Source organism: Oryctolagus cuniculus, chromosome 7, assembly GCF_051225735.1.
Source record: "Oryctolagus cuniculus isolate XC-2025 breed Fujian yellow rabbit chromosome 7, ASM5122573v1, whole genome shotgun sequence".
Classification (NCBI taxonomy): Eukaryota; Metazoa; Chordata; class Mammalia; order Lagomorpha; family Leporidae; genus Oryctolagus; species Oryctolagus cuniculus.
Genome location: NC_142873.1, coordinates 137,379,436 through 137,406,087, shown reverse-complemented (window position 1 = coordinate 137,406,087; position 26,652 = coordinate 137,379,436). Strand labels below are relative to the sequence as shown.

The 26,652-nt window shown below is 41.9% G+C and overlaps 1 protein-coding gene across 6 annotated transcripts in view; it reads left to right on the top strand.

Moving 5' to 3' along the window:
- AGO3 (argonaute RISC catalytic component 3) overlaps window positions 1-26,652 on the top strand; it is a 138,041-nt gene that overhangs the window by 79,277 nt on the left and 32,112 nt on the right. For 5 of the 6 annotated variants that reach the window (XR_016211118.1, XR_016211119.1, XM_008273686.5 and 2 more), the window contains 7 exons: window positions 10,619-10,753; window positions 14,852-14,939; window positions 15,064-15,211; window positions 15,619-15,738; window positions 18,991-19,113; window positions 19,444-19,577; window positions 21,080-21,264. Coding sequence is in view for 4 of the 6 variants with exons in the window: in XM_008273686.5 (XP_008271908.2) it covers window positions 10,619-10,753; window positions 14,852-14,939; window positions 15,064-15,211; window positions 15,619-15,738; window positions 18,991-19,113; window positions 19,444-19,577; window positions 21,080-21,264 (933 nt within the window). In the remaining 2 variants the exon portion in view is untranslated. Of the gene's footprint in view, window positions 1-10,618; window positions 10,754-12,184; window positions 12,316-14,851; window positions 14,940-15,063; window positions 15,212-15,618; window positions 15,739-18,990; window positions 19,114-19,443; window positions 19,578-21,079; window positions 21,265-26,652 lie in introns of those variants that run through there. The other variant, XM_089301028.1, reaches the window with a different exon arrangement.

Genomic DNA, 26,652 nt, shown 5'->3' with positions numbered 1-26,652 from the left:
GCATCTTCAAGTATTTGGGTACCTGCCACCCACATGGAAGGCCCTGATGGAGTTCCAGGCTCCTGACTTTGGCCTGACCCAACCCTGGCTGTTGGGGAAATTCCAGGAGTGAAACAGCAGATAGAAGATCTCCTTCTCTGTCACTCTGCCTTTCAAGTAAATGAAAATAAACATTTTAAAACACACTAATAAGGCAATGTGATGAACAGCTTATACCAAATAATTTGATATCTTAGGTTAAACAAATTCCTTAACAAGGACAACTTTACTAAAATTGACTCTAGTATAGTCTAAGTAACCCAGTTGCAAAGAAATTGAATCATAGTTTCTTCTCATAAAGACAACTCCAGTCCCAAATTACTTCACTGGTAAATTTTAGCTAACATTTAAGAACAAAATAATACTAGCCTTTCACAAATTATTTGATAAAATAGAAGACTTCCAAAAACTCATTTTTGAAGCTAGAATACTAGAAATATATAGAATACTCTCAACACATCGGAAGACCATTTGACACATTTAATTCCCTTGATAAATATTTACAGCAAACTAGGAATGAAAGGAAACTTCTTCAGCTTACAAATCTGTGAAAATATACAGGCTTATGTTTCATTTATATGGTGAAAAGATTAAACAGTTTCAGCCGAAGATGAACAACAAGGCAATGATGTTGCTGTCATTAATTATATCCAGTATTATACTGGCAGCCTCAGTCACTGGTGAGCAAGAAAAAGAAGACAATATTGTGAAGGAAGAAATAAAACTGCAGAAACCCATATAAAAAAATCCTATGAGAATTAGATTGTTAGCACAATGACAATATACTTGTTGCATATACAAAAGTGAATACTAGCAAAAAAATGAATACCAGCAATATAACAAATTCAGTATTTGGAAAAATGAGGAGAAACTAAGGACTGTTTATGATAACATCAAGACATGTAATATTTAGGAATAAATTCAAGGAAAGATGTCCAAGGCCCCTATGTTAAAGGCTACAAAGCATTATTGAGAAATATATAAAGAGGCATATCATGTACTTGAACCGGAAGACTCAAATTCTTAAGATGTCATTCTCTGGCCGGCGCCACGGCTCACTAGGCTAATCCTCCGCCTAGCGGCGCCGACACACTGGGTTCTAGTCCCGGTTGGGGCACCGGATTCTGTCCCGGTTGCCTCTCTTCCAGGCCAGCTCTCTGCTATGGCCAGGGAGTGCAGTGGAGGATGGCCCAAGCGCTTGGGCCCTGCACCCCATGGGAGACCAGAATAAGTACCTGGCTCCTGGCTTCGGATCAGCGCAGTGTGCCGGCCACAGCGCGCCGGCCGCGGCGGCCATTGGAGGGTGAACCAATGGCAAAGGAAGACCTTTCTCTCTGTCTCTCTCTCTCTGTCACTGTCCACTCTGCCTGTCAAAAAAATAAAAAATAAAATAAAATAATAAAAAGAATTCTTTAAAAAAAAAGATATCATTCTCCCCAAATTGATTTATAAGCAATATAATTGATCCATAAACTTGGTAAGCTCAATGCAATTGAAATCCTGTGCAACTTTTTTAAAAATGTAAGTGCTGGGCATTTGGCCTGTTAAGGTGGTGGTTGGGATGCCTGCATCCCATATCAGAGTGGCTGGTTAGAGTTCTGCCTCTGCTTCTAATCCAGTTCCTGCTAATGCACATCTTGGGAGGCTGCAGGTGATGATGGCTCAAGTACTTGGGTCCCTGCCACTCATGTGAGAGACCTGGATTTGGTTCTGGGCTCCTGGGACATTTGGAGAATGAACCCACAGATGGAAAATCCCCCTCTGTATACATGCATGAATTTCTCTGTATCTCTGTGTCTCTGCCTTTCAAACAAACTTTTAAAAAATATCAAAAGGCATGACATCTCTGAGAAAACAGTTTTTGTAAAATATATATCTGAGCAAAAAGACTTATATTCCAAACTCATATATGAAAAAACACATAAGATAATGGGAAAAATAGTGATTCAACACAGATTCTTCAGAAAAGATAAGTAAATGGCCAATGAGCAATTGAGAATATGGTAAATATCATTAGACCTATAGGAAATACAAATAACCACAAAGAGATGCCACTTCATACCCACTAGATTGGCTAAAAGGCTGGCAAGACCGTGTGTTGACAAGGACTTGGAGCAACTGAAGTAGAGTATGAAATGGTACAACCACTTTGAAAAATCCTTTGTCAGTTTCTCTTCCCATATGACCCACAATTATGTCCCTACGTCTTTATTTACCCAAGAGAAATGAGAATTTATGTTTACACCTAGATTTGTACATGTATGTTTCCATGTTCATAATAGCTAGAAACTGGAAACTCCAAAGTGCCAACAAGAGCAGAACATCCAAATGAGAAACCAAGTGTAATCTCACTCAACAGAATGCTGCCCAGAAATTGAAAAGAACAATCTATGGGTAGGTTAAGTCACATCCCATATCAGAGTGCCTGGCTCCAATCCAGGCTGCATCATCTTCTGATCAGCTTCCTACTTATATGCATACTGGGGAGTGAGCCAGCAGACTTTATATTTCTTATTATATATATTTTATTATATACACATGCATTTCAATAAAAATTTAAAATAGTCTATTAATTCATACAGTATGGATGAAACTCAACAAATTAACGTGTAGAAGAAACCAAACACAAAGTGGCCTGTGTGGTATATAATTCCATTTTATATGAAATTCTGGAATCAGTTAATCTGTTATGAAAGGACACAGATAAGTGCGTTACCTGGAGTGCTTGTGGAAGGAACTCATATAAAGTGACAGAAAGCACAGAAATTTGCAATGCTCTGTCAAAATCATTCAACTTTATACTTAAAATTATTTTGTTATATGAAGTTATATTTCAGAATTATTTCAAAAATATGTATCTACACACTCACTAGAAAGGCTGTATTTCAGTTCTGACAATACTAACAAATGGTGAGAATTTGACACAATAGTGACTCTTACACACTGCTTGTGAGTGGGTCAGTTGTTAAAACCACTGTGGAAGAGTCTGGTGTTACCTAAGAAAGTTAGAGCTACCTGCCCCTCGTGATCCAGCAATTCCACTCCCAGATGCAGTCTGTTCTACTAGGGAAATTTGTGTGTGCACATCAAAAAGACATCTATGAATGTTGTAGCATTATTCATAATAACCAAAGAAAGGTACCAACACAAAGGTATCTAGGATATTTCTTCAACAGTTATGCATCAGTGAAAATGAAGAAACTAGTTACATTCAATTAATACGGATGAGTTAGAAGCACTCTTCAGGGAAAGTCTTGAAAAGATTACACCTTTATGTTTCCAGTTACATGAAATAATGAGAACTAGGAGAATTAGGATATGTGTTTGTATAAATCTATAAAGAAGGCCGACGCCACGGCTCACTAGGCTAATCCTCTGCCTTGTGGTGCCGGCACACAGGGTTCTAGTCCCGGTAGGGGCGCCGGATTCTGTCCCGGTTGCCCCTCTTCCAGGCCAGCTCCCTGCGGTAGCCAGGGAGTGCAGTAGAGGATGGCCCAAGTGCTTGGGCCCTGCACCCCACGGCATGGTGCACCGGCCGCGGCGGCCATTGGAGGGTGAACCAACGGCAAAAGGAAGACCTTTCTCTCTGTCTCTCTCTCACTGTCCACTGTGCCTGTCAAAATAAATAAATAAATAAATCTATAAAGAAAAGGAAATGATTACCTTAGAAGTCAAAATTTTGGTTACCTTTAAAGGAGAAAGAGCTGGGAAGGGGCTAGCAAAAAGGCTTCTAGGGTTCTGGCAATATTTAGTTCCTGATCTGAGTGTTGATTACATGGATATTCACTTTATAGTAACTTCTTAAGTGGCAGATTTCTATTTTATGCATTTTGATAAACATGTGACTTTTTACATGAAAATACAAGCAATCCTTTATCAATATTTCCTGAGTATTTTGTTGTACAAGGTGATGTAAGAAATAGAGATGTTTAACGTGACCTCCAAAGCAGATAAAGCGCTCACTAATTATTACCATAAAAAATCATTTTGGGGGCCAGTGCTGTGGTGTAGTGGGCTAAGCCTCCACCTGTGGTACCAACATGCCATATGGGCACGGTTCATGTCCCGGCTGTTCCTCTTCCAATCTGGCTCTCTGCTAATGGCCTGGGAAAGCATTGGAAGATGACCCAAGTGCTTGGGCCTCTGCACCTGCATGGGAGACCCAGAAGAAGCTCCTGTCTTTGGATCAGCTCAGTTTAGGCCATTGTGGCCTTTTGGGGAGTGAACCAGAAGACGGAGGACCTTTCTCTCTGGCTCTTCCTCTCTATCTGGAACTCTGCCTCTCAAATAAATAAATAAATAAAGTCTTTTTAAAAAAAATCATTATGTGGGGCTGGCACCGTGGCTCACTTGGCTAATCCTCTGCCTACGGCGCTGGCATCCCGGGTTCTAGTCCCAGTTGGGGTGCCGGGTACTAGTCCTGGTTGCCCTTCGTCCAGTCCAGTTCTCTGCTGTGGCCCGGGAGGGCAGCAGAGGATGACCCAAGTGCTAGGGTCCCTGCACCCGCATGGGAGACTGGGAGGAAGTACCCGGCTCCTGGCTTTGGATGGGTGCAGCGCCAGCCATAGCAGCCATTAGGGGAGTGAACCAACGGAAGGAAGACCTTTCTTTCTGTCTTTCTCTCACTGTCTATAACTCTGTCTCTCTCTCTCTCTCTCTCTCACTGTCTAACTCTGCCTGGCAAAAAATATATTAAAAAAATCAGTATGTGGGGCTAACACTGTGACACAGCAGGTTAATCCTCTATACAGCAGCCCATATGAACACCAGTTTAAGTCCTGGATGCTCCATTTCTAATCCAGCTCCCTTCTGTTGCACTTGGGAAAGCAGTGGAAGACGGCCCAGGTGCTTAGGCTCCTGCCACTACATGGGAGTTGTAGATGGATTTCCAGGCTCCTGGCTTCAGCCAGTTAAGGTGATTTGGGGAGTGAATCTGTGGATGGAAGATTCTCACTTGCTCTCGCTCTCACTCCCTCTCCTCTGTAACTCTGCCTTTCGAACAAATATATCTTTTTGGGGCCAGCACAGTGCTACAGTGGGTTAAGCCACCACCTGTGGCACCAGCATCTTATATGGGCACTGATTTGTGTCCCAGCTGCTCCATTTCCAATCCAGCTCCCTGCTAATGCACCTGGGAAAGCAGAATATGGCCCAAGTCTTGGGCCCTTGCATCTACGTGGGAGACCAAGAAGAAACTCCTGGCTCCTGGCTCTGGATCTGCCCAGCTCCAGCTATTGCAGCCATTTGGGGGAGTGACCTAGTGGATGGAAGATTCTCTCTCTCTCTCTCTCTCTGCTTCACCCTCTCTCTGTAACTCTGCTTTTCAAATAAATCTTTTTTAAAAAGTAAAATTAATTTTAACAGTAATTAACAATTATAGAATTAATGTATTTTAGTACAAAAAATTTTTGAAACCCATGTATACGGAGTCCTCAAAAAGTTCATGGAAAATGTGTATTATGAAAAAACTGTGCATGAATTTCAAAATTATTGCACCAATATAAACATCTTTTTGTTTGCTTGCTTATTTGAGAGGCAGACAGATACACATGGAGAGCTCCCATTCACTGGTTCACTCCCACAATACCAGCAGTGGCTGAGACTAGTCTGGGCTGAGGCTGGGGATAGAGAACTCAATCCAGGCCTCCTGCATAAGTGGCAAGAACCCAGTTACTTGAGTCATTATGACCACCAACCAGGGTGTATATAAACAGAAAGTTGCAGTCAAGAGACAGAGCAGGCAGGCATTAAATAGAGGCACCCTAATATTGGATGCAGATGTCCCAATAGTACCTTAACCACTAGGACAAATTTCCATACCTTCACTCTTTTTGAGGTGCTCTTGTATATATTTTCTTAACTATGAATAAGATGATTAGTGAAGTATTAGAATTTTTTGGAATGTAGATGTTCTCTTCTATGAAATGTCTGCTTATGTCTATTGCTTTAAAAAAAAGATTATTTATTTAAATGGCAGAGATAGAGATCTTCATCCGATGGTTCACTCCTCAAATGGTTGAAACAGCCAGGACTGGGCCAGGCCTAAGCCAAAAACTTGGACCTCCATTTGGGTCTCCCACGAGGATGGCAGGGGCCCAGTCCAAGCCTTTGGGCCATTTTCTGCTGCTTTCCCAGTTGCATTAGTAGGGAGCTGCATTAGAAGTGGAGCAGCCAGGACTCAAACCAGCACTCACAAGGCAGCAGCTTATCTCGTTAAGCCACAATGCCAGCCTTCCCACCATTGCCATTATTTATTGTTTTATCTTGATTTGTAGGAACTCTTTGCATATGCTAGATACTAATTATTTGTTTGTTATAAATATTGTACATGCCTTCTACTAATGTATGGCTTTTTTTAAAGTTTTCTTTATGGCATGTTTTTCTCTTTTTGTATCTTAAGAAATTCTCTTTACCTCTAATATCAAATTCTACATTTTCTAATATTTATTTTCCTTTTTATATTTAGTTCTCTGAATAGGGATTTGCTTCTGTTTATGCTGTAAGGTAGACTTTTTTTTTTTTTTTTTTACAGGCAGAGTGGACAGAGACAGAGAGAAAGGTCTTCCTTTTGCCGTTGGTTCACCCTCCAATGGCCGCGCTGATCCAAAGCCAGGAGCCAAGTGCTTTTCCTGGTCTCCCATGCAGGTGCAGGGCCCAAGGACTTGGGCTATCCTCCACTGCACTCCTGGGCCATAGCAGAGAGCTAGCCTGGAGGAGGGGCAACCGGGACAGAATCCGGCGCCCCGACCGGGACTAGAACCCGGTGTGCCGGCGCTGCAAGGCGGAGGATTAGCCTAGTGAGCCGCGGCGCCGGCCCTGTAAGGTAGACTTTCAAGTTGATTGTGGTTACCTGTATTTCTCTCCCCATAGTCCCTTGGTTTGAATGTTATTGGAACAAATCTTGATGGATGATAGGATACATGTTATTTAAGAATTATCTTGGCTATTTTTGTTTCATTGCGTCTTCATTTTTATTTATAGTGTCAGCTTCTTAAATTCCAGGGGGTGAGAGGGTTACCTCCTGTTGGTATTTTGACTGAAATTGCTTAGAATTGGCAGATTATTTTGGGTATAATTTATATTAATAGGATGTATTCCATTTATTTAAATCTTCTATAATATTACTTTTTTTTTTTTTTTTTGACAGGCAGAGTGGACAGTGAGAGAGAGAGACAGAGAGAAAGGTCTTCCTTTGCCGTTGGTTCACCCTCCAATGGCCGCCGCGGCCGGCGTGCTGCGGCCGGCGCACCGCGCTGATCCGATGGCAGGAGCCAGGAGCCAGGTGCTTTTCCTGGTCTCCCATGGGGTGCAGGGCCCAAGCACCTGGGCCATCCTCCACTGCACTCCCTGGCCACAGCAGAGGGCTGGCCTGGAAGAGGGGCAACTGGGACAGAATCTGGCGCCCCAACCGGGACTAGAACCCGGTGTGCCAGCGCTGCTAGGCGGAGGATTAGCCTAGTGAGCCGCGGCGCCGGCCCTTCTATAATATTACTTCTATAGTCTTGGGCATCTTTTGGTTACATTTCTTCCAAGTGCCTTATATTTTTTATTGTGATTGCAAGTGATATCTTTTTTTTTTTTTTAGATTTATTTATTTGAAAGGCAGAGTCACAGAGAGGCAGAGAGAAAGAGAGAAAGAGGTCTTCCATCCTTTGCTTCACTCCCCAAATGGCCACAATGGCTGGAGCTGCCCCGATTAGGAGCCAGTAGCTTCTTCCTGGTCTCTCACACAGGTACAGGGGCCCAAGTACTTGGGCCATCTTCTGCTTTCCTAGGCCATAGCAGAGAGCTGGATCAGAAATGGAACAGCTGGGGCTAGCCCCGTAACTAGCACTGCAGGCAGCAGCTTTACCTGCTACTCCACAGCGCTGACCCCTCCACTACTATTTTCAGTATGGCCATACCAAGAGCTTTCTAGGAGTAAGATGTCCAGCATACTATTACAATTGTATCAGTCTTTATCAGTTAGTTAAAACACATAGCTTATTGTCTGTTTTAGATGTATTTTTCATTGTATTCACCAGTGATTTTTTAACATGGAATAGCTATCAGTATGTGTTTAAGAAATGAGTGATGGGGGGGCTGGCGCTGTGGCGAAGCGGGTAAAGCTGCTGCCTGCAGTGCTGGCATCCCATATGGGCACTGATTCAAGTGCCTGTTGCTCCACCTCTAATTCAGCTATCTGCTGTGGCCTGGGAAAGCAGTACAAGATGGCCCTAGTCCTTGGGTCCTTGCATCCGAATGGGAGACTCAGAAGAAGCTCCTGGCTCCTGGTCTCAGATCGGCACAGCTCCTGCCATTGTGGCCAGTTGGGGAGTGAACCAGCAGTTGGAAGACTCTCTCTTTCTCTCTCTGCCTCTCCTTCTCTCTCTGTGTAACTCCAACTTTCTTTCTTTCTTTTTTTTTTTTTTTTTTTTGACAGGCAGAGTTATACAGTGAGAGAGAGACAGAGAGAAAGGTCTTCCTTTGCCATTGGTTCACCCCCAAAGTGGCCACTACAGCCGGTGCGTTGCACCAATCCGAAGACAGGAGCCAGGTGCTTCCTCCTGGTCTGCCATGCGGGTGCAGGGCCCAAGGACTTGGGCCATCCTCCACTGCACTCCCAGGCCACAGCAGAGAGCTGGACTGGAAGAGGAGCAACCAGGACAGAATCCAGCGCCCCAACCGGGACAAGAACCTGGGGTGCCAGCGCCGCAGGTGGAGGATTAGCCTAGTGAGCCGCGGCACCGGCCGTAACTCCAACTTTCAAATAAATAAATAAATCTTTAAAAAAAAAAAAAAAAGGCAAAGAAGTGAGTGACCTCTGCTGCTTTCCCAGGTGCGTTAGCACGGAGCTGGATCGGAAGTGAACAGCTGGAACTCAGCCAGCGCCCATATGGGATGCTGGCGCTGCAGGCTGGGCTTAAATCATTGCGCCACAGCACTGGCCCTTAGTGGAAATTTCTTAAACTTCCAAAACCCAACAAATCATACTGATTGTTAGAAAACTACCAAGTGTTGCTCAGTAACATTTAGAAGATATTCCTTAATATCACTACCTGTAGCTTGGTTTAGCACCAGCAACATATGGTGCCATTGTCTTCTCAAATAATTACAAGGCAAGAAAAACTCTCATTAGAATAAACAAGGGGCCCCACACTGTGGCAATACATATGGGCTTGGTTTAAGTCCCGGCTGCTCCTCTTCTGATCCAGCTCTTATTTTATGGCCTGGTAGATCAGTAAAAGATGGACCAAGTGTTTGGGCCCATGTACCCACGTGGGCGACCAGGAAGAAGCTCCTGGCTCCTGGCTTCAGAATTAGCCCAGCTCTGGCCATTGTAGCCATTTGGGGAGAGAACCAATGGATCAAAGACCTTTCTCTGTCTCTCCCTCCCTCTCTGTAACTCTAACTCTCAATAATAATAATAATCTTAAAAAAGGATAAACAGTCTGAAGTGGCATAGAAAGCCTTTTTAATAAATAATACCGGGGTGGGGGCGGTAAAAAAAAAAAAAAAGAAAAGAAAAAAGAAAGAAAAAGAAATAATATCTAGGGGCCAGTGCCAAGGCACAGTAGGTTAATCCTCCGCCTGCGGTGCCGGCATGCCGGCATCTCATATGGACACCGGTTCTAGTCCTGGCTGCTCCTCTTCCTGTCCAGCTCTCTGCTGTGGCCTGGGAAAGCAGTAGAAGATGGCCCAAATGCTTGGGCTCCTGCACCCACATGGGGAAACCAGGAAGAAGCACCTGGCTCCTGGCTTGGGATTGGTGCAACTCTGGCTGTTGTGGCCATTTGGGGAGTGAACCAGCGGAAGGAAGCCTTTTCTCTCTGTCTCTCCCTCTCACTGTCTGTAACTCTACCTCTCAAATAAATAAAATCTTAAAAAAAAAATACCTTCTCATCTGGGGTGATTCAGTTACTTTTTTTTTTTTTTTTGACAGGCAGAGTTAGAGAGAAAGAGAGAGACAGAGGAAAGGTCTTCCTTTTTCCGTTGGTTCACCCCCCAAGTGGTCGCTACAGCCAGCACGCTGCGGCTGGTGCACAGTGCCGATCCGAAGGCAGGAGCCAGGTGCTTCTCCTGGTCTCCCAAGCAGGTGCAGGGCCCAAGAACTTGGGCCATCCTCCATTGCCTTTCCAGGCCATAGCAGAGAGCTGGACTGGAAGAGGAGCAACTGGGACAGAATCTGGCGCTCCAACCAGGACTAGAACCTGGTGTGCCGGCGCCGCAGGCGGAGGATTAGCCTAGTGAGCCGTGGTGCTTGCCGATTCAGTTACTTATGATGAAAGAAAGACTGTAATAGCTGTAATATTTAGCCTTTGTGTTCTTATGCTTCAGAGATGAAATTAAAACTTTAAATTTTGCAGTTAAAATATGTTAAGGATATATTTGTCTATAATTGATATATTAATATATGAAATTTATGTTTATTATGCATGAAAACAAATATATATATCTTTACATATGTAAGTGTATGTATATAAATGTATGTAAGGGGTCAGTTTAACTCTTAGATAGTTACTTGTCATGAAGCCTAAAATGAAATTTTTGAATCTTTTACTAAGACATTAATTTGTACTATTTGTGTTTTTCTTCTTAGTTTCTGCCACTGCCTTCTACAAAGCACAACCTGTAATTCAGTTCATGTGTGAAGTTCTTGACATTCATAATATTGATGAACAACCAAGACCTCTGACTGATTCTCATCGGGTAAAATTCACCAAAGAGATAAAAGGTGAATTAATTAACGTGTAGAACAATTTAACTATAAAATGCATGGATATTATAACTTTTTATAGAAATGTTTTTCTGTAATTAAAATCTCTGTAACATCTCCAGTAAAAATACAGATAATTACATACATTAAAATTATCAACAAATTCATTATTATCACATCTTAGGTAGTGTTTGAATGAAAGATATGCCAATGAAATCAATATCATTACCAGTAATTTTTTGTTAATATTTTCCCTTACCAGCTGAAGGGAAAATGCATCTATAATACTGTTAAAAATAGAAAGCTTATTTTGTAAAAATATTATTATTTTAGAACTAGACTCAATGTTTGAACATATTCTAGCATAATGATTTCCTTATTTTTCTAAAATGATAGGCTTATTTATTCCTTTGAAAATTTATGAATATGGGATAGCCTGCTTAATGTGGTATTGTACAGTTGTGATAGCTATTTAATTGATGTACATTATAAAATTGATCATGATACCTAATTTTTAGTAGCTAAATTTATTTAGTGGTGCCGCATCATATGTACATTTAACTCATATAAATTCATTTACTTATGGTTTCCCAAAAAGAAAATAAATAATTTTGACAGTATTCTAAAATTTATTTTTTACATATGGTTACTTTTTTATATCAATCTATCTATATTTCTCTACAATTTTGATATACATGTACAGTTTTATGTGCAAACTGATATATACTATACCTGCAATTTACTGGATTTTTAAAGTATAATTTTTGATGATGTGCAATTCTTGTCTTGTTAATGATTTTAGAGTCCAATCCTCATGTAAGATGTGACTCCACTATATTTAGTTTATTATTTAAATATGAAGAGAAATTAGATATTCTCCAATCAGGATGAATAGTCTAAAACCTGTTCAAATATTAGATCTTAAATATACTTGCTGTTTTTTATTTTAAGATTTGACCTATTTATTGCAGATAATTTTCAGCTTGTGGTTTGAATAAAGCATTCATGTTTGTTCCCTGAACACCTTTCAGTTTCCCAAATCAATTAGAGTAGCTAAATGCATCCTGCTTGCTCCGGTAACCTATTCATTTTTTACCATTCAGTAACAAAGAGAGACAATCATTATAATAAAAACATTAAAAGGAAATCCTTCTGTCTTAGAAATAAGCACCCATTGATCTCAGATTATATAAGTACCAAAATAAGAAACTGTTCAATATAATTGTTTTGCAATCATCATTGTCTGTTCATGATCCGTATAAACTGCGCAGTTAGCATTGTCAGGAGGTTAGTGCATTATCTGCCATTATGTATTTGATCACCTATGTGCCATGGTATCCAGTAGAGTTGCTGCTTAGTTACCACCTCTGATATCATGAAGTCACTTAACATTACTTTGCGGTAACTATGCAATCAACTCATATCACCACTCTATCACAGAGAACACGAGATGTACCGAACCAGGGTTCAACTGCTGCCCGAAGAGCATGGACTCGAGCTTAACTTCAGCTGCTCAGGGGCCCAAAGAAATGACTGAAAAAATGACTAGAAAGCATGTTAAAGTTGATGTTATAGTGAAGGTAAAGCCAAGTTTATAGGTTAAATATTTATTAAACCAAAAATATTTTTGGTTGGATGGAGGGTTTGGGGAGGGACTTGGGCAAAGAATTTTAAAGTTTCCACTTTTTTGCTAGTCCCTGGATTTTGGTCTAATTCTTAGGTCCCTATAATACCAGATTTGAGGCAGAAAAATCTGGATTCGATCTGATTAGCTGATGATTTTCTTCTCCATTCAGAGTCCAAAGGACCTTTTTTTAAAAAGGGTTCTTTAACGTGCATCATGTACTCCTCCCTCAGCAACTCAAGAGCATCGGAGTTTTGTGTTCTGTGCTGTGTATTTGGGTTTTAATTTTTAGCTGGCATGAGGAATTTGATGATAGCTCTTAAAACAAAGTTTGCTATGACAAATAAAGTTTTAGAAATACATTCAAATTCCAGTTGAACTTCCCCTAAATATTTAATAATAACAGTGGGATAATTTTTTTGTCATTCAATAATTCATGGTAGTTAAACAACAGAAATACTGAGGGGAATATATGGTAAAAGTACTATATTATATAAAAGTACCAATTTATTTTTTGTAAAAGCTTATTATATAGGCTTGTAGAGGCTTACTAGTATATTTTAATTTGGGGGAAGACTTGAAAAGAAATTGCTAAGTGGTACAAATAGCAAAAATTTGTTTTAAAATTTTTCTATTGTGATTTCCCCCAAACATATTTGCATATCTTGCTTACTTCGTATTATTGGTATTTCCTTCTTATAAGACCTTCCCTTGTATTTTCTAGTCTCCCTTATGATATAAGGACATAATATTTTAATTGATCTTAAATTTTTATTTTATAAAGATAGTTGTAACAAAAAACTACTCACTGACTAAATTAGGAGCACTTCTCAAGAAAAGCCCATACATACCCTTCTAGTACAGGACACTGGGTGTGCTTAATGGCTTGATTTGTGCTCCTAGAGGAAAATGTTATCTACTAGGAAAGAACTTTGATATTATAGTTAATAATTAGATAAGATAACTTACGCACTAGCAGGATTTCTCAGATGTGGCACTACTGACGTTGTGGGCTGGGTAGTTCTTTGCTGGGATGCAGAGTGGTGCTGTTATTTATGCTGTAGGGCACTTAGGAGTACCCTGGCCTCTACTCACTGGATGCCAATAGCATTCCCCCTTCCCACTGTTGTAGTAATCAAAAATGTCTTCAGCATCTCCAAATGTCCCCTAAGGAACAAAGTTGCTCCTAGTAGGGACACTGCAGGAATCATAAATATAAAACATAGTAATACAAAGAATGACAACCATAAATATTATCAGGGAACTAAAAATTGTCCTCTATTTATCCTTATTTAGAGTCTCACCCATTGGAGTCTAGAACAAATTTTAGAAATGGAGGTGCTTACTTGTGACTAGTAGCCCCTGTGTGTCTGATCATTAATCCTTTTCTATTTGACTTAGAATAATCAATATTGTAAAAGGTCTGTGTCACTATATTATACTTCAATAAAATTGTCACTCACTTTTCTCAAAAGGGCTGGGCTCCAATACTGCATTTATGTGGACGACAAGTATGATAGCCACTAGCCATGTGTTGCTATTTGAATTTGAACTAATTAGGAATCTCAGTTTCTCAGGCGTATTAGCCTCATTTCATGTGCTCATTAACAGTTAACACATATTACTTGTAATCACCTTATTAGCACAGATGTGGAACATTCCATCATCTCAGAACTAATTCTGTTTGACAGCACTCCTTAAGCAAATTTATCCCAGGAATGTCAGCAGATAGTTGAAAGCCCATTTCTTCACTTTCTAGAGCTAGGCTGGGAACCTCAAATTGCTAGAGTCTGTAGATGGACTGCAGGAATCTAGGAACACCTAAATTCGTGTTTTAAACTATGTGCATTTTCTAAGTTATTGTTTTCAGATTTTAAAAAGGGTTAGTGATTCCATAAGAAAGGGATACCCTGTTTTAAGAATTATTTTGGTTGTATTTGATTTCCAGTAGTCAGTGTTTTTAAAGAACTGTGTCACTATGTTACACTTTTAAGGGCCTGGCCTTTTTTTCTTCCAGCTTTATAAAGCTTTGAAGAGCTTCCTCCTTGAACTTTAGGAAACTCTGATTTTCATTTGGTATGTGATGACTTAGGCCATTTAAATATCACATACTTTGAAGGTTACAAAATACCTTGAGTATTACTGCAACTCCTCTTTCATTCCTCTTTCTCCTGGAATAAATACCTGACTTTATTACAAACAATGTTTTTTATTAATGGAAAAATTTTCCCTTGATATATGAACTTTACAAATTTAATGGTTCTACTTTTTAATGTCTGGAGCTGATGGGGTAGAGGAAAGGTCTATTGTGATTATAACCATTATAACCATTAGTAGCAATATTATAAATAAAACCATTTGTTCAATTCACATCATACCACAGATTTTCTCTCTGTTCAGAATTGAATTTTTATAGTAGTGAACAGGCTTTAGGAGTATAAATATTTTACATGAGACAATTCTGTAACTTCTGTTTTTCTTGTTGGGAACAGGTCTGAAGGTTGAAGTGACTCATTGTGGAACAATGAGGCGGAAATACCGTGTTTGTAATGTAACAAGAAGGCCTGCCAGTCATCAAACGTAAGAAAAGATGGTATTTGTCTGAGCAGGGATAGTGAGAAGCACCTTGCTCTAAGTGGTGGGTTGGGAGTTTTGCTGGCTCATAATAGGATAACAGTCGATAATGTTTACCTTGTTTTTTCAGCTTTCCTTTACAGTTAGAAAATGGCCAAACTGTGGAAAGAACTGTAGCGCAGTACTTCAGAGAAAAGTATACTCTTCAGCTGAAGTACCCACACCTTCCCTGTCTGCAAGTGGGGCAGGAGCAGAAGCATACTTACCTGCCCCTAGAAGTAATGCCTTTATGCTGCTTATTAGTAGTCTCTCCTTCCCTATTTTTTGGAGTCTTTCATGGTCCATAACTTATCTCATACTTTCACATTTATTTTGTAATATGAACTGTTTGGGAATTTTTATTTTAAATTTTCTGTAATAATATGGAATAAGTTCATTCATAAGCCTGCTACTCTAATGTAATCACCATCAACATTTTGGTATGATGATTGCTGCCTTTTTATCCTGCATATATTTTTCCTCTTTATAATCATTATAAAGAATTTTGTTGACTACTTTTTTTATGATACTGAAAAGCGATTTGATGAAATAAATTTAAAATTTGTATTTTACATGTAATTGGCATTGAGTAAGAGCTTAAAAAATAGATTTGTACATTTAGCATAAAACTTATTTCCTCTTATAGGTCTGTAATATTGTGGCAGGGCAACGATGTATCAAAAAGCTAACAGACAATCAGACTTCCACTATGATCAAGGCTACAGCAAGATCTGCACCAGATAGACAAGAGGAAATTAGCCGATTGGTTAGTACTTAACTCCTGAAATGGGAATTTAAAACATATTATATACAGTAGGGGCATTTAGCCTAGTGATTAAATGCCTTTGTCCTGTATCAGAGTACCTGTGTTTGATCCCTGGTTCCAGCTCCTGATTCCCAAGCAACAGCAATGGCTCAATGGGTTCTTACCACCCACTGGGGAAGACCTGTGTTGAGTTCCTGGCTCCCAACTTTGGCCCAACTGTTGAAGGCATTTGGGGAGTGAACCAGCAAATAGAAGCTTGCTCCCTCTGTCTCTCCACCTCTCCCACTTCTTTCTATCTCTCTGCCTCTCAAATAAATACAACTAAAAAAATATATATAAATGGCCAAACTTGAAGAACCTGGCTCCTGACTTCAGCCTGGCCCAGCCCTGGCTGTTGCAGGTATTTGGAGAGTGAACTAGTACATGGAAGATCTCTCAGTTTCTCTCTCTCTCTCTCTCTTTCTGCCTTTCAAATAAAATGAAAACAAATAATTTTATTTATTTATTTATTTGACAGAGTTAGACAGTGAGAGAGAGAGACAGAGAGAAAGGTCTTCCTTCTGTTGGTTCACCCCCAAAATGGCCGCTATGGCCGGTGTGCTGTGCTGATCCGAAGCCAGGAGCCAGGTGCTTCCTCCTGGTCTCCCATGCTGGGCCATCCTCCACTGCCTTCCCGGGTCACAGCAGAGAGCTGGACTGGAAGAGGAGCAACTGGGACTAGAACCCAGCATCCATATGGGATGCCAGTGCTGCAGGTGGAGGATTAACTAAGTGAGACACGGCATCACCCCCTCAAATAATTTTTTTTAAAAAAACTAATTTTATAGCTATAAGATAATGGTGAAAATTAATTATTAAGCACTTAGCATCAAGCATGTCACACAGCAAGTCTTGGTAAAAACTTGTTTTTTCCAACCTTTCTTTGGAGGTACACACTGGAAATGAATGGCTATTAAGCCTGAAGAAAAAGATGCATTAGGGTCTTTTTTTTTTTTTTTTTTTTTTTTTTTGACAGGCAGAGTGAACAGTGAGAGAGACAGACAGAGAAAGGTCTTCCTTTTGCCGTTGGTTCACCCTCCAATGGCCCCTGCGGCCGGCGCATCGCACTGATCTGAAGCCAGAAGCCAGGTGCTTCTCCTGGTCTCCCATGCAGGTGCAGGGCCCAAGGACCTGGGCCATCCTCCACTCCACTCCCGGGCCACAGCAGAGAGCTAGCCTGGAAGAGGGGCAACCGGGACAGAATCCGGCGCCCCGACTGGGACTAGAACCCAGTGTGCCGGTGCCACAAGGCGGAGGATTAGCCTATTGAGCCACGGCGCCAGCCAGGGTCTAATTTTTTTAGAAAGCTTTTATTTAATAAATATAAATCTCATAGGTACAGCTTTTGGATTATAGTGGTTCTTCCCCCGATACCTGCCCTCTCACCCCAGAATTATCCCACCTTCTACTCCCTCTCCCATCCCATTCTTCATTAAGATTCATTTTTAATTATCTTTATATACAGAAGATTAAACTAAGTGAAGATTTCAACAGTTTGCACCCACACAGACACACAAAGTATAAAGCTCTGTTTGAAGACAAGTTTTACTGTTAATTCTCATAGTACAACACATTAAGGACAGAGGTCCTACATGGGGAGCAAATGCACAGTGACTCCTGTTGTTGATTTAACAATTGACACTCTTATTTATTATGTCAGTAATCACCCAAGGCCCTTGTCATGACCTGCCAAGGCTATGGAAGCCTCTTGAGTTCACAGGGCCATAATCAAAGTGGATGTTCTCTCCTCACTTCAGAGTAAGGTACCTCCTCCTTTGATAGTAGGGCCTAATTTAGAAAATTACTTTTCCTGCTTATTGTGAGAAGATTCTGTTTGTATATTTAAATTACACACAGCCTTTTAAACGGACTTTTAGTCACAGACTTGAATGTCGTCTATTTTTGTGGTGGCCTAATTTGACCTTCATCCTGAGAGCAATTAAAAATGTTTTGGAAAACAGTTAATATAGCATAAGTTACAATGAGACTCATCAAATTCTTTATCTTTGATTGGATTTATGAATATACTATATCAAAATTATAGCCTATAACTTGTACTGATTTTCTTGTCTGTCTGAAGTATACCCCATTAAGTAAATTTCATAATATGGTACTATTTATCTAAAAATATTAAAGTAAATTTTATATGTTATAAAGTCATTAGAAAAAAGCTTTAGTATTTTTAATATTTACTACCATATAAAATAAATTTTAGTAGTATGTGTCTGGATCTCCTGTAATCAGAAGTTAAGACCTTTCTTTATTTTAATTTATTTGAGAGGCAGAGAGACAGGGAGAGAGAGCTCCTATCCACTGTTCCACTCCCAGAATGTTTAGTGAAAACCAAAAGCCAAGAACTAAATCCAGGTCTCCCGCATGGGTGGCAGGACTCCAATCATTTGAGGAATCGCTGCCTCCCAGGGTCTGTATTAGCGGAAAGCTGGAGTCAGGAGCCAGAGCTGGGTGTCAAACCCAGACACTCCAGTATGGGACACAGGGGTCTTAAATGTTAGGTCTTAAATGTTACCCCTCTTCCCATTTTTAAAGTGAGATGCTTCTTTCTCCCTCCTAAAACATATTAGGCTGAATCATAGAAGTTACCATTTTGAGAGTCATAAATAGTTAAAATTTCTTATTCTTCAACCTATATACATTTAAATTTTGTAAAAACTAGTAGGCGAGGGCCAGCACCGTGGCTCACTTGGTTAATCCTCCACCTGCAGCTCTGGCATCCCATATGGGTGCCGGGTTCTAGTCCCGGTTGCTCCTCTTCCAGTCCAGCTCTCTGCTGTGACCCAGGAAGGCAGTGGAGGATGGCCCAGGTGTTTGGGCCCCTGTACCCGCATGGGAGACCAGGAGGAAGCACCCGGCTCCTTGCTTCGGATCGGCACAGCGCAGCAGCCATAGCGGCCATTTTGGGGGTGAACCAACGGAAGGAAGACCGTTCTCTCTGTCTCTCTCTCTCTCTCTCTCTCACTGTCTAACTCTACCTGTCAAATTAAAAAAAAAAAAGAATTACCAGGCGATCACAGTCTTCCTGCCAGTGCACTCATGACCCCATGTCTCCAGGTTAAGATTCTGTGCTCTATAGTTAGTGACCATTGGATAAACCCATTGTAAAACATATAGTTGACACAGTGATGAAAACAAAGAGGATTCTAATGAGTAAAGTAGGAGATTTTGAGAGTAATTGCAGACTTTTTCTGTTGATAGGTAAGAAGTGCAAATTATGAAACAGATCCATTTGTTCAGGAGTTTCAGTTTAAAGTTCGGGATGAGATGGCACATGTAACTGGACGTGTACTGCCAGCACCTATGCTCCAGTATGGAGGACGGGTAAAAGCTCTCGATGTTTTAATCCCACACATATAGTTTGTAAGTTTTGAGATAAAGGCATCCTAGCTTTGAAATTTACTAAGTGTTTTGTTGTTCTGGAAGTACATGTTTTTGTTTCAAGATGAGTGTCTGCTTTAGTTTAGTAGAATTTTGGGTTTTTATGATAAAAGTATAAATAATATCAATTTAGAACAGCCAATTTCATGTAAAATATCAGAAATATACCAGTTCAGTGACTTGAAATACTTATTTTCAGCTCATTGGAATACATGGTTTGTTAAGCTTTTATTCTTTTCTGCCCTGTTATTTCTCTTTCTCCCTCTTCTACAGAATCGAACAGTAGCAACACCAAGCCATGGAGTATGGGACATGCGAGGAAAACAGTTCCACACAGGAGTTGAAATAAAAATGTGGGCAATTGCCTGTTTTGCCACACAGAGGCAGTGCAGAGAAGAAATACTGAAGTAAGGCATGTCATTACTTTGCTTTGAAGACCTTTTGTGTTTACATTTTTTTTTAAGATTTATTTACTTATTTGAGAGGCAGAGTTACAGGGAGACAGAGGTCTTCCATCCCCTGGTCCACTCCCCAAATGGCAACAACGACTGGAGCTCAGCAAATCTGAAGCCAGCAGCCAGGAGCTTCCTTAGGGTCTCCCACATGGATGCAGGGGCCCAAGCACTGGGGCCATCTTCTGCTGCCTTCCCTTGTGTTTACATTGTAAATTACTCATCTCTGGGGCCAGTGCTGTGGCACATAAGGTTAAGCCTGCTCCTGCAGCACCGGCATCACATATGGGTGCTGGTTCAATCCCAGCTGCTCCACTTCCAATCCAGCTTCCTGCTGATGCGCTTCAGAAGACAGCAGAAGATGGCCCAAGTGCTTGGGCCCCTGCACCCATGTGAGAGACTGGGAAGAAGCTCCTGGCTCCTGCCTTCAGCCTAGCACAGCCCCAGCCTTTGTGGCCATTTGGGGAGTGAACCAGCAGATGGAAGCTCTCTCTTTCTCTCTCTCCTTCTCCCTCTGTATCTTTGCCTTTCAAATAAATAAATAAATAATCTTTAAAAAAATAAAATAAAAAAATAAATTACTCATCTAATGTTCTAACAAATATTTTCTCAATATTGTAGTATAGTTTATCACTGAAACTTTCAGAGTCTTTCTTCTCAATAGTTTGCTAAAGATTCCTGAATTCATTAGTCGTAGTAAAATCATTGATTTATTCTTCTAAACATCCTAAGAAACTAGCTTTTGTATAGTAGCAGCATTGTCTTTTGGTGGCTGATTGGTTAGACTTCATTCCCAGCTTTGCTACTTCCTGGCTTTGTTACCATGAATAATTTATTTAATCCCTTATTCTTCAGTTTTCACTTAATGCAAAATAGAGATAATAGTACTTGCCTGCCAAGTGAGGATAGATCCTTGTTTCTCAACTGAGGATCTTGAAAAAGTGGTTAGACTTCTTGTTTTTACTTACTTACTTTCCAGAATTTGACTTCCTTCTTCACCACTTTTTTCCTCTTCCTCAGATTCTTTTCTTCAACTTGTAAGTACTAAACAATTTTCTGTTAAATTTTTTTTAATCTGGAATTTTTAATTTACCTGACAATCTCTTGGGCTTCCAAATTCTACTCCCTCTCTTCCCTTGAAATCTTAGGGCTCTGTTGTAAATGGTTCCTGGAGGATCTCCTGTATTGCTCTCTTCCTACCACTGTTTTTCTCAAAATAGAAGAGTACTTCAAAAAGTTTGGAAAATGGAATTAAAAGTTTATTCTGGTACAAAAAAAAATTGAAATCCATGCAGTTTTTTCATGATGTACGTCTTTTCATGAACATTTGTAAAGACCCTTCATATGTGGAGCACACAGATCTTTGCTTCATCCACCATTCCCTTCTCAAACTTCCCATTACTTATTTGTAGGTATTGATAGACAAAAGTTTTATATTTAGTGGTTTCTCCTTCTAGGGGGTTCACAGACCAGCTGCGGAAGATTTCCAAGGATGCAGGGATGCCTATCCAGGGTCAGCCTTGCTTCTGCAAATACGCACAGGGGGCAGACAGCGTGGAGCCCATGTTCCGGCATCTCAAGAACACCTACTCAGGGCTGCAGCTCATTATCGTCATCCTGCCAGGGAAGACGCCGGTGTATGGTAAGGATAACATAAAACTGCCTTTTCCCGCAAATACTTGATATTCCTTTTAGGATTGCACTAAAGTATATTCCAAAATTTTCAAGTATTAAAGCATATTTTATGGCCAGCACCGTGGCTCACTAGGCTAATCCTCTGCCTGTGGCGCTGGCACCCCGGGTTCTAGTCCTGGTTGGGGTGCCAGATTCTGTCCCAGTTGCTCCTCTTCCAGTCCAGCTCTCTGCTGTGTGGCCCGGGAAGGCAGTGGAGGATGGCCCAAGTGCTTGGGCCCTGCACCCGCATGGAAGACCAGGAAGAAGCACCTGGCTCCTGGCTTCAGATCGGTGCAGCGCACTGGCCACAACAGCCACTTTGGGAGTGAACCTACAGAAGGAAGACCTTTCTCTCTGTCTCTCTCTCTCTCTCTGTCTAACTCTGCCTGTCAAAAAAAAAAAAAAAAATTATGTTACAGTAACTCCTATTTAAAACCATGTACTATTACTTTTTTTTTTTTTAAGATTTATTTTATTTATTTGAAAGTCAGAGTTACACAGAGAGAGGAGAAGCAGAGAGAGAGAAGTCTTCCATCTGATGGTTCACTCCCCAATTGGCCACAACAGCCAGAGCTGAGCTGATCCGAAGCCAGGAGTCAAGAGCTTCTTCCAGGTCTCTCACATGAGTGCAGGGGCCCAAGGACTTGGGCCATCTTAGACTGCTTTCCCAGACCATAGCAGAGAGCTGGATCAGAAGTGGAACGGCCAGGTCTCAAACCGGTGCCCACATGGGATGCCAGCGCTTCAGGCTAGGCCATTGACCTGCTGCACCACAGCGCCAGCCCCTAATACTTTTTCTTTTAAAGATTTATTTTATTTATTTGAAAGAGTTAACAGAGAGAGGTAGAGACAGAGAGCGAAATCTTCCATCTGATAGTTCATTCCCAATGGCCGCAATGGACGGAGCTGCACCGATCCAAAGCCAAGAGCCAGGAGCTTCTTCCAGGTCTCCCATGTGGGTGCAGAGGCCCAAGGACTTGGGCCATCTTTCACTATCTTCCCAGACCATAGCAGAGAGCTGGACCGAAAGAGGAGCAGCCAGGACCAGAACTGGTGCCCATATGGGATGCCGGTGCTTCAGGCCAGGGCTTTAACCCACTGCGCAACAGCGCTGGCCCCCATGTACTATTACTTGAAGACAAACCAGTACTAAATAGTTCAAGAAGGGACCCTGTAAAAAGAATTTTGGTAACTAAAGGGGAAATCACAGAACAGCACTTAAGTGAGGAATTATTTAGTAAAAATTGCATTGAGGTAACTTGAGTATCAGTATATAATGTAATAGTTAAAAGGATAGGCTCTGGGCTGGCGCCGTGGCTCACTAGGCTAATCCTCCACCTTGTGGCATCGGCACACCGGGTTCTAGTCCCGGTAGGGGTGCTGGATTCTGTCCCGGTTGCCCCTCTTCCAGGCCAGCTCTCTGCTGTGGCCCAGGAGTGCAGTGGAGGATGGCCCAAGTCCTTGGGCCCTGCACCCCATGGGAGACCAGGAGAAGCCCCTGGCTCCTACCTTCGGATCAGCGTGATGTGCCGGCCGAAGCGCACCAGCCACCAGCCACGGTGGCCATTGGAGGGTGAACCAACATCAAAGGAAGACCTTTCTCTCTGTCTCTCTCTCTCTTCCTGTCCACTCTGCCTGTAAAAACAAATAAAAATAAAAAAAGTATAGGCTCTGGTGCCATGGTGCATTGCCTAGTATTCAGGCATTGCCAATTGTATTACGTGTGATTTGACTGAATTACTTACTAAACCTTTTGTTCATCTGTAGAACTGCAATACTAATACCTTACCCATATATGGGTTGGTTATAAGAATTAAATCTTATATATCTGCGCATATATATATATCCTATGTGTGTGTATATATATATATATACACAGATATATATCTGTAAAGGGCTAGAATATATCTGTCATAGTAAACACTCAGTATATTATTATTAAAAATAAGTTTTATGAAATTGATGCTAAATATAAATCACTGAATCATAGAACATAAAGAAAATAGAATTCTCAAACCACTGAGTGGTATAAAACCATTCAATCTTAGATATTATGGAAGAAATAACAAAAGAAAATTATGTGACTTAAGGGCCAGCATAGTAACGCAGCAGGTTACTGGCAGCCTGTATTGGAGTGCCATTTCAAGTCTCAGCTACTCCTCTTCCCATCAGCTCCCTGTTGATGAACCTAGGAAGGCAGTGGAAGATGGCCTAAGTGCTTAGACCCCTGCTACCCATGTGGGAGACCAGGATGGAGTTCAGGGTCCTGGCTCCAGCCTGTCACAGTGCAGCCTTTTGGGGAGTGAATCAACGGATGGAAGAGCTCTCTCTGTTTCTCTCTCTCTCTCCCCCTTTCTCTCTCTCTCATTCTGACTTTAAATATTGAAGGAAGAAAGGGAGGGAGGGAGGGAAAAGAAGGAGGGAGGAAGAGAGGAAGGAAGGAAAGAGAAGGGCAAGGGAAGGGAGGGAGGGAGGGAGGAAGTTCTCCTGAGCACCAAAAAAAAAAAAAAAAAAAAAATCATGTGCTTACATTTTCTGGGGCAGTTGTGTGGCATAGCAGTTAGTACGCTACTTGGAACATTCACATCCCATACTGTAATACCTGGTTCAACTCCCAGCTCTGATCCCAGTTCCAGCTTCCTACTAATGGCACCCTAGGAGGCAGCAGGTGATGGCTGGAGTAGCTGGGTCGCTGACACCCACAGGGGAGTCCTGGATTGAGTTCTCAGCTCTAGGATTTGGCCTTTCACAGCTCTGGCTGTTAACAGGCGTTGGGGGAATGAACTAGCACACGGGAGTGCATACTTTCTTCTTTCTGGGGCAGCAGCAGATATTTGGCCTGGTGGTTAAGATTCCAGTTAAGATGACTTCTTCCCATATTGGAGTGCCTGGGTTCAACACCTGACTCCAGCTCCCTGTTAATGCAGACCCCGGGAGGTACTAGTGGTGGCTCAGGTGGGAGACCACTTGAGAAGTGGGAGGCCACTCATGTGGGAGATCTGGATTAAGTTCTAAATACTGGCTTCAGCTTGGCCTAGCACTAGTCATTGTGAACATTTGAGAAGTGAACCAGTGAATGAGAGCACTCTCTGTCTATCCTGTTTCTTTCTCTACCTCTCTGCCTTGCAAGCAACTTTGCTAGATGTTTGGGCTAGTGGTTAATACACCAGCTAAGGTACCTGTGTATTATCAGAGTACCTAGGTTTGAGTCCCAGCTTTGGCTGCTGATTCCAGCTTCCTGCTAATGTTCTCCCTGGGAGGCAACAAATGATCCTCAGGTAGTTGGGTCCCGCCACCTGGATTGTATTTCTAGCTCCCAACTTCAGTCTGGCCCAGCCGCTGGTCATTGCAGGCATTTGAAGTGAGCTAGGTGATAAGAGCTGTGTGTGTGTCTGTGTGCACGTGCTCATGTGTCTCCACCTATCAAATTTTTCTGTGTGCCACAAATGTACTACATTCAATAGACTGAAAAATATTTTCAACAAATGGAAGCAATAGACTAGTTTATTACCTAAAATATTTGTACAAATTGATAATTGGATTCAAAGAGGAAAAACATCCGTTTTTTTAGAATGAGATAGGACTATATGCCCAAAATTTTTATAATGATACCTGTGATTTAACAGAAAAACTGAGGGTGGGGGCCCAGTGTTGTGGCACAGTGGGTTAATCCAACTCCCTGCTAATGAACCTGGGAAAGCTGTGGAAGATGGCCTAAGGGATTGGGCCCCTGCCACCCATTTGGGAGACCTGGATGAAGTTTCAGGGTCCTGGCTTCAGCCTTACCCAGCCCAGCTGTTGAAGTCATTTGAGGGGAAAACCAGCAGATAAAAAATTTCTTTCTCTATTTCTCTTTCTCTTTCTGTCATTCTTCCATTCACTAGGCAAATCCTCCGCCTTGTGGCGCCAGCACACCGGGTTCTAGTCCCAGTCGGGGCGCCGGATTCTGTCCTGGTTGCCCCTCTTCCAGGTCAGCTCTCTGCTGTGGCCCGGGAGTGCAGTGGAGGACGGCCCAAGTTCTTGGGCCCTGCACCCCATGGGAGACCAGGATAAGCACCTGGCTCCTGCCATCAGATCAGCGCGGTGCACTGGCCGCCGCGCACCGGCCGCGGCGGCCATTGGAGGGTGAACCAATGGCAAAGGAAGACCTTTCTCTCTGTCTCTCTCTCTCACTGTCCACTCTGCCTGTCAAAAAATTAAAAAAAAAAAAAAAAAACAAAAACAAACAAAAAAAAAACACCACATTCTATCTATATCAGAATCCCTAGGTTACATTTCCAGCTCCTAAGCCAGGAGCCCAGGCTCAAAGCAGTGCCTATATCAGATGCCAGCATCCCAGGCATCCATTTAACCCACTATACCACAACACTCACCCCAAAGGGTTGGTTTTTTTTTTTTTTTTTTTTTTTTTTTTTTTTTTTTTTTGAGTATAGGGTGTTTTTTGTTTTTGCTTTTTTAATTATTCACACATGAGTGGCAAGGGCCCAAGTACTTGGGCCATCTTCCACTGCTTTCCCAGGCCATTAGCAGGGAGCTGGATAGGAACAGGAGCAGCAGGGACACTGACCGGTGCCCAAGTGAGATGCCAGCTCTGCAGGTAGAATCTTAACCTGTTACACTACAGCACTTGCCCCTGTCCTTTCTTTTTTAAAACGGATGTATTTGAAAGGCAAAGTGATAGAAACAGAGAGATCTTCCATTCCCTGGTTCACTCCCCAAATGGCCACAACTATCAGGACTGGGCCAGGCTAAAGCCAGAAAGCCAGGAAGTCCATTTGGGTCTCCCACAAGGGTGATGGGGGCCGAAGTATCTGGGCTGTCATCTGATGCCTTCACAGGGAGCCAAATCAGAAGTGAAGCAGCTGAGACTCAAACAGATGCTCCCATATGGGATGCTGGCATCACAAGGAATAGCTTAATCCACTGCGCCATAACACCAGCCTTTAAGTGTTCTTTCTTGTTACTGGTCTTATTTGCTTCTTCTCCGAGTAGGCCAATCTCAGCTATTATTCTCTTTATTTGCCTGTTTGGGCACTTATCTGGTGGATCTAAAAACAGTAACGAGGATGGACATTGTGACACAGCAGGTTAAGCTGCTGCTTGGGACATCTATCCCATCTAGGAGTGCCTGAGATGGATCCCATCTCCACTTCAAATCTAGCTTCCTGCTGATGCCAAATGTGCCTGGGAGGCAGCAGGAGATGGCTCAAGTGCTTGATTCCTGCCACCCACATGGGAGACCCAGACTCAGTTCCTAGCTCCTGTCTATGGTCTGGCCCAACCCCAATTTTTACAGGCATTTAGAGAGTGAACCAACAGATGGAAAATCTCTCTCTCCCTCTCTCCCTCTCTCCCT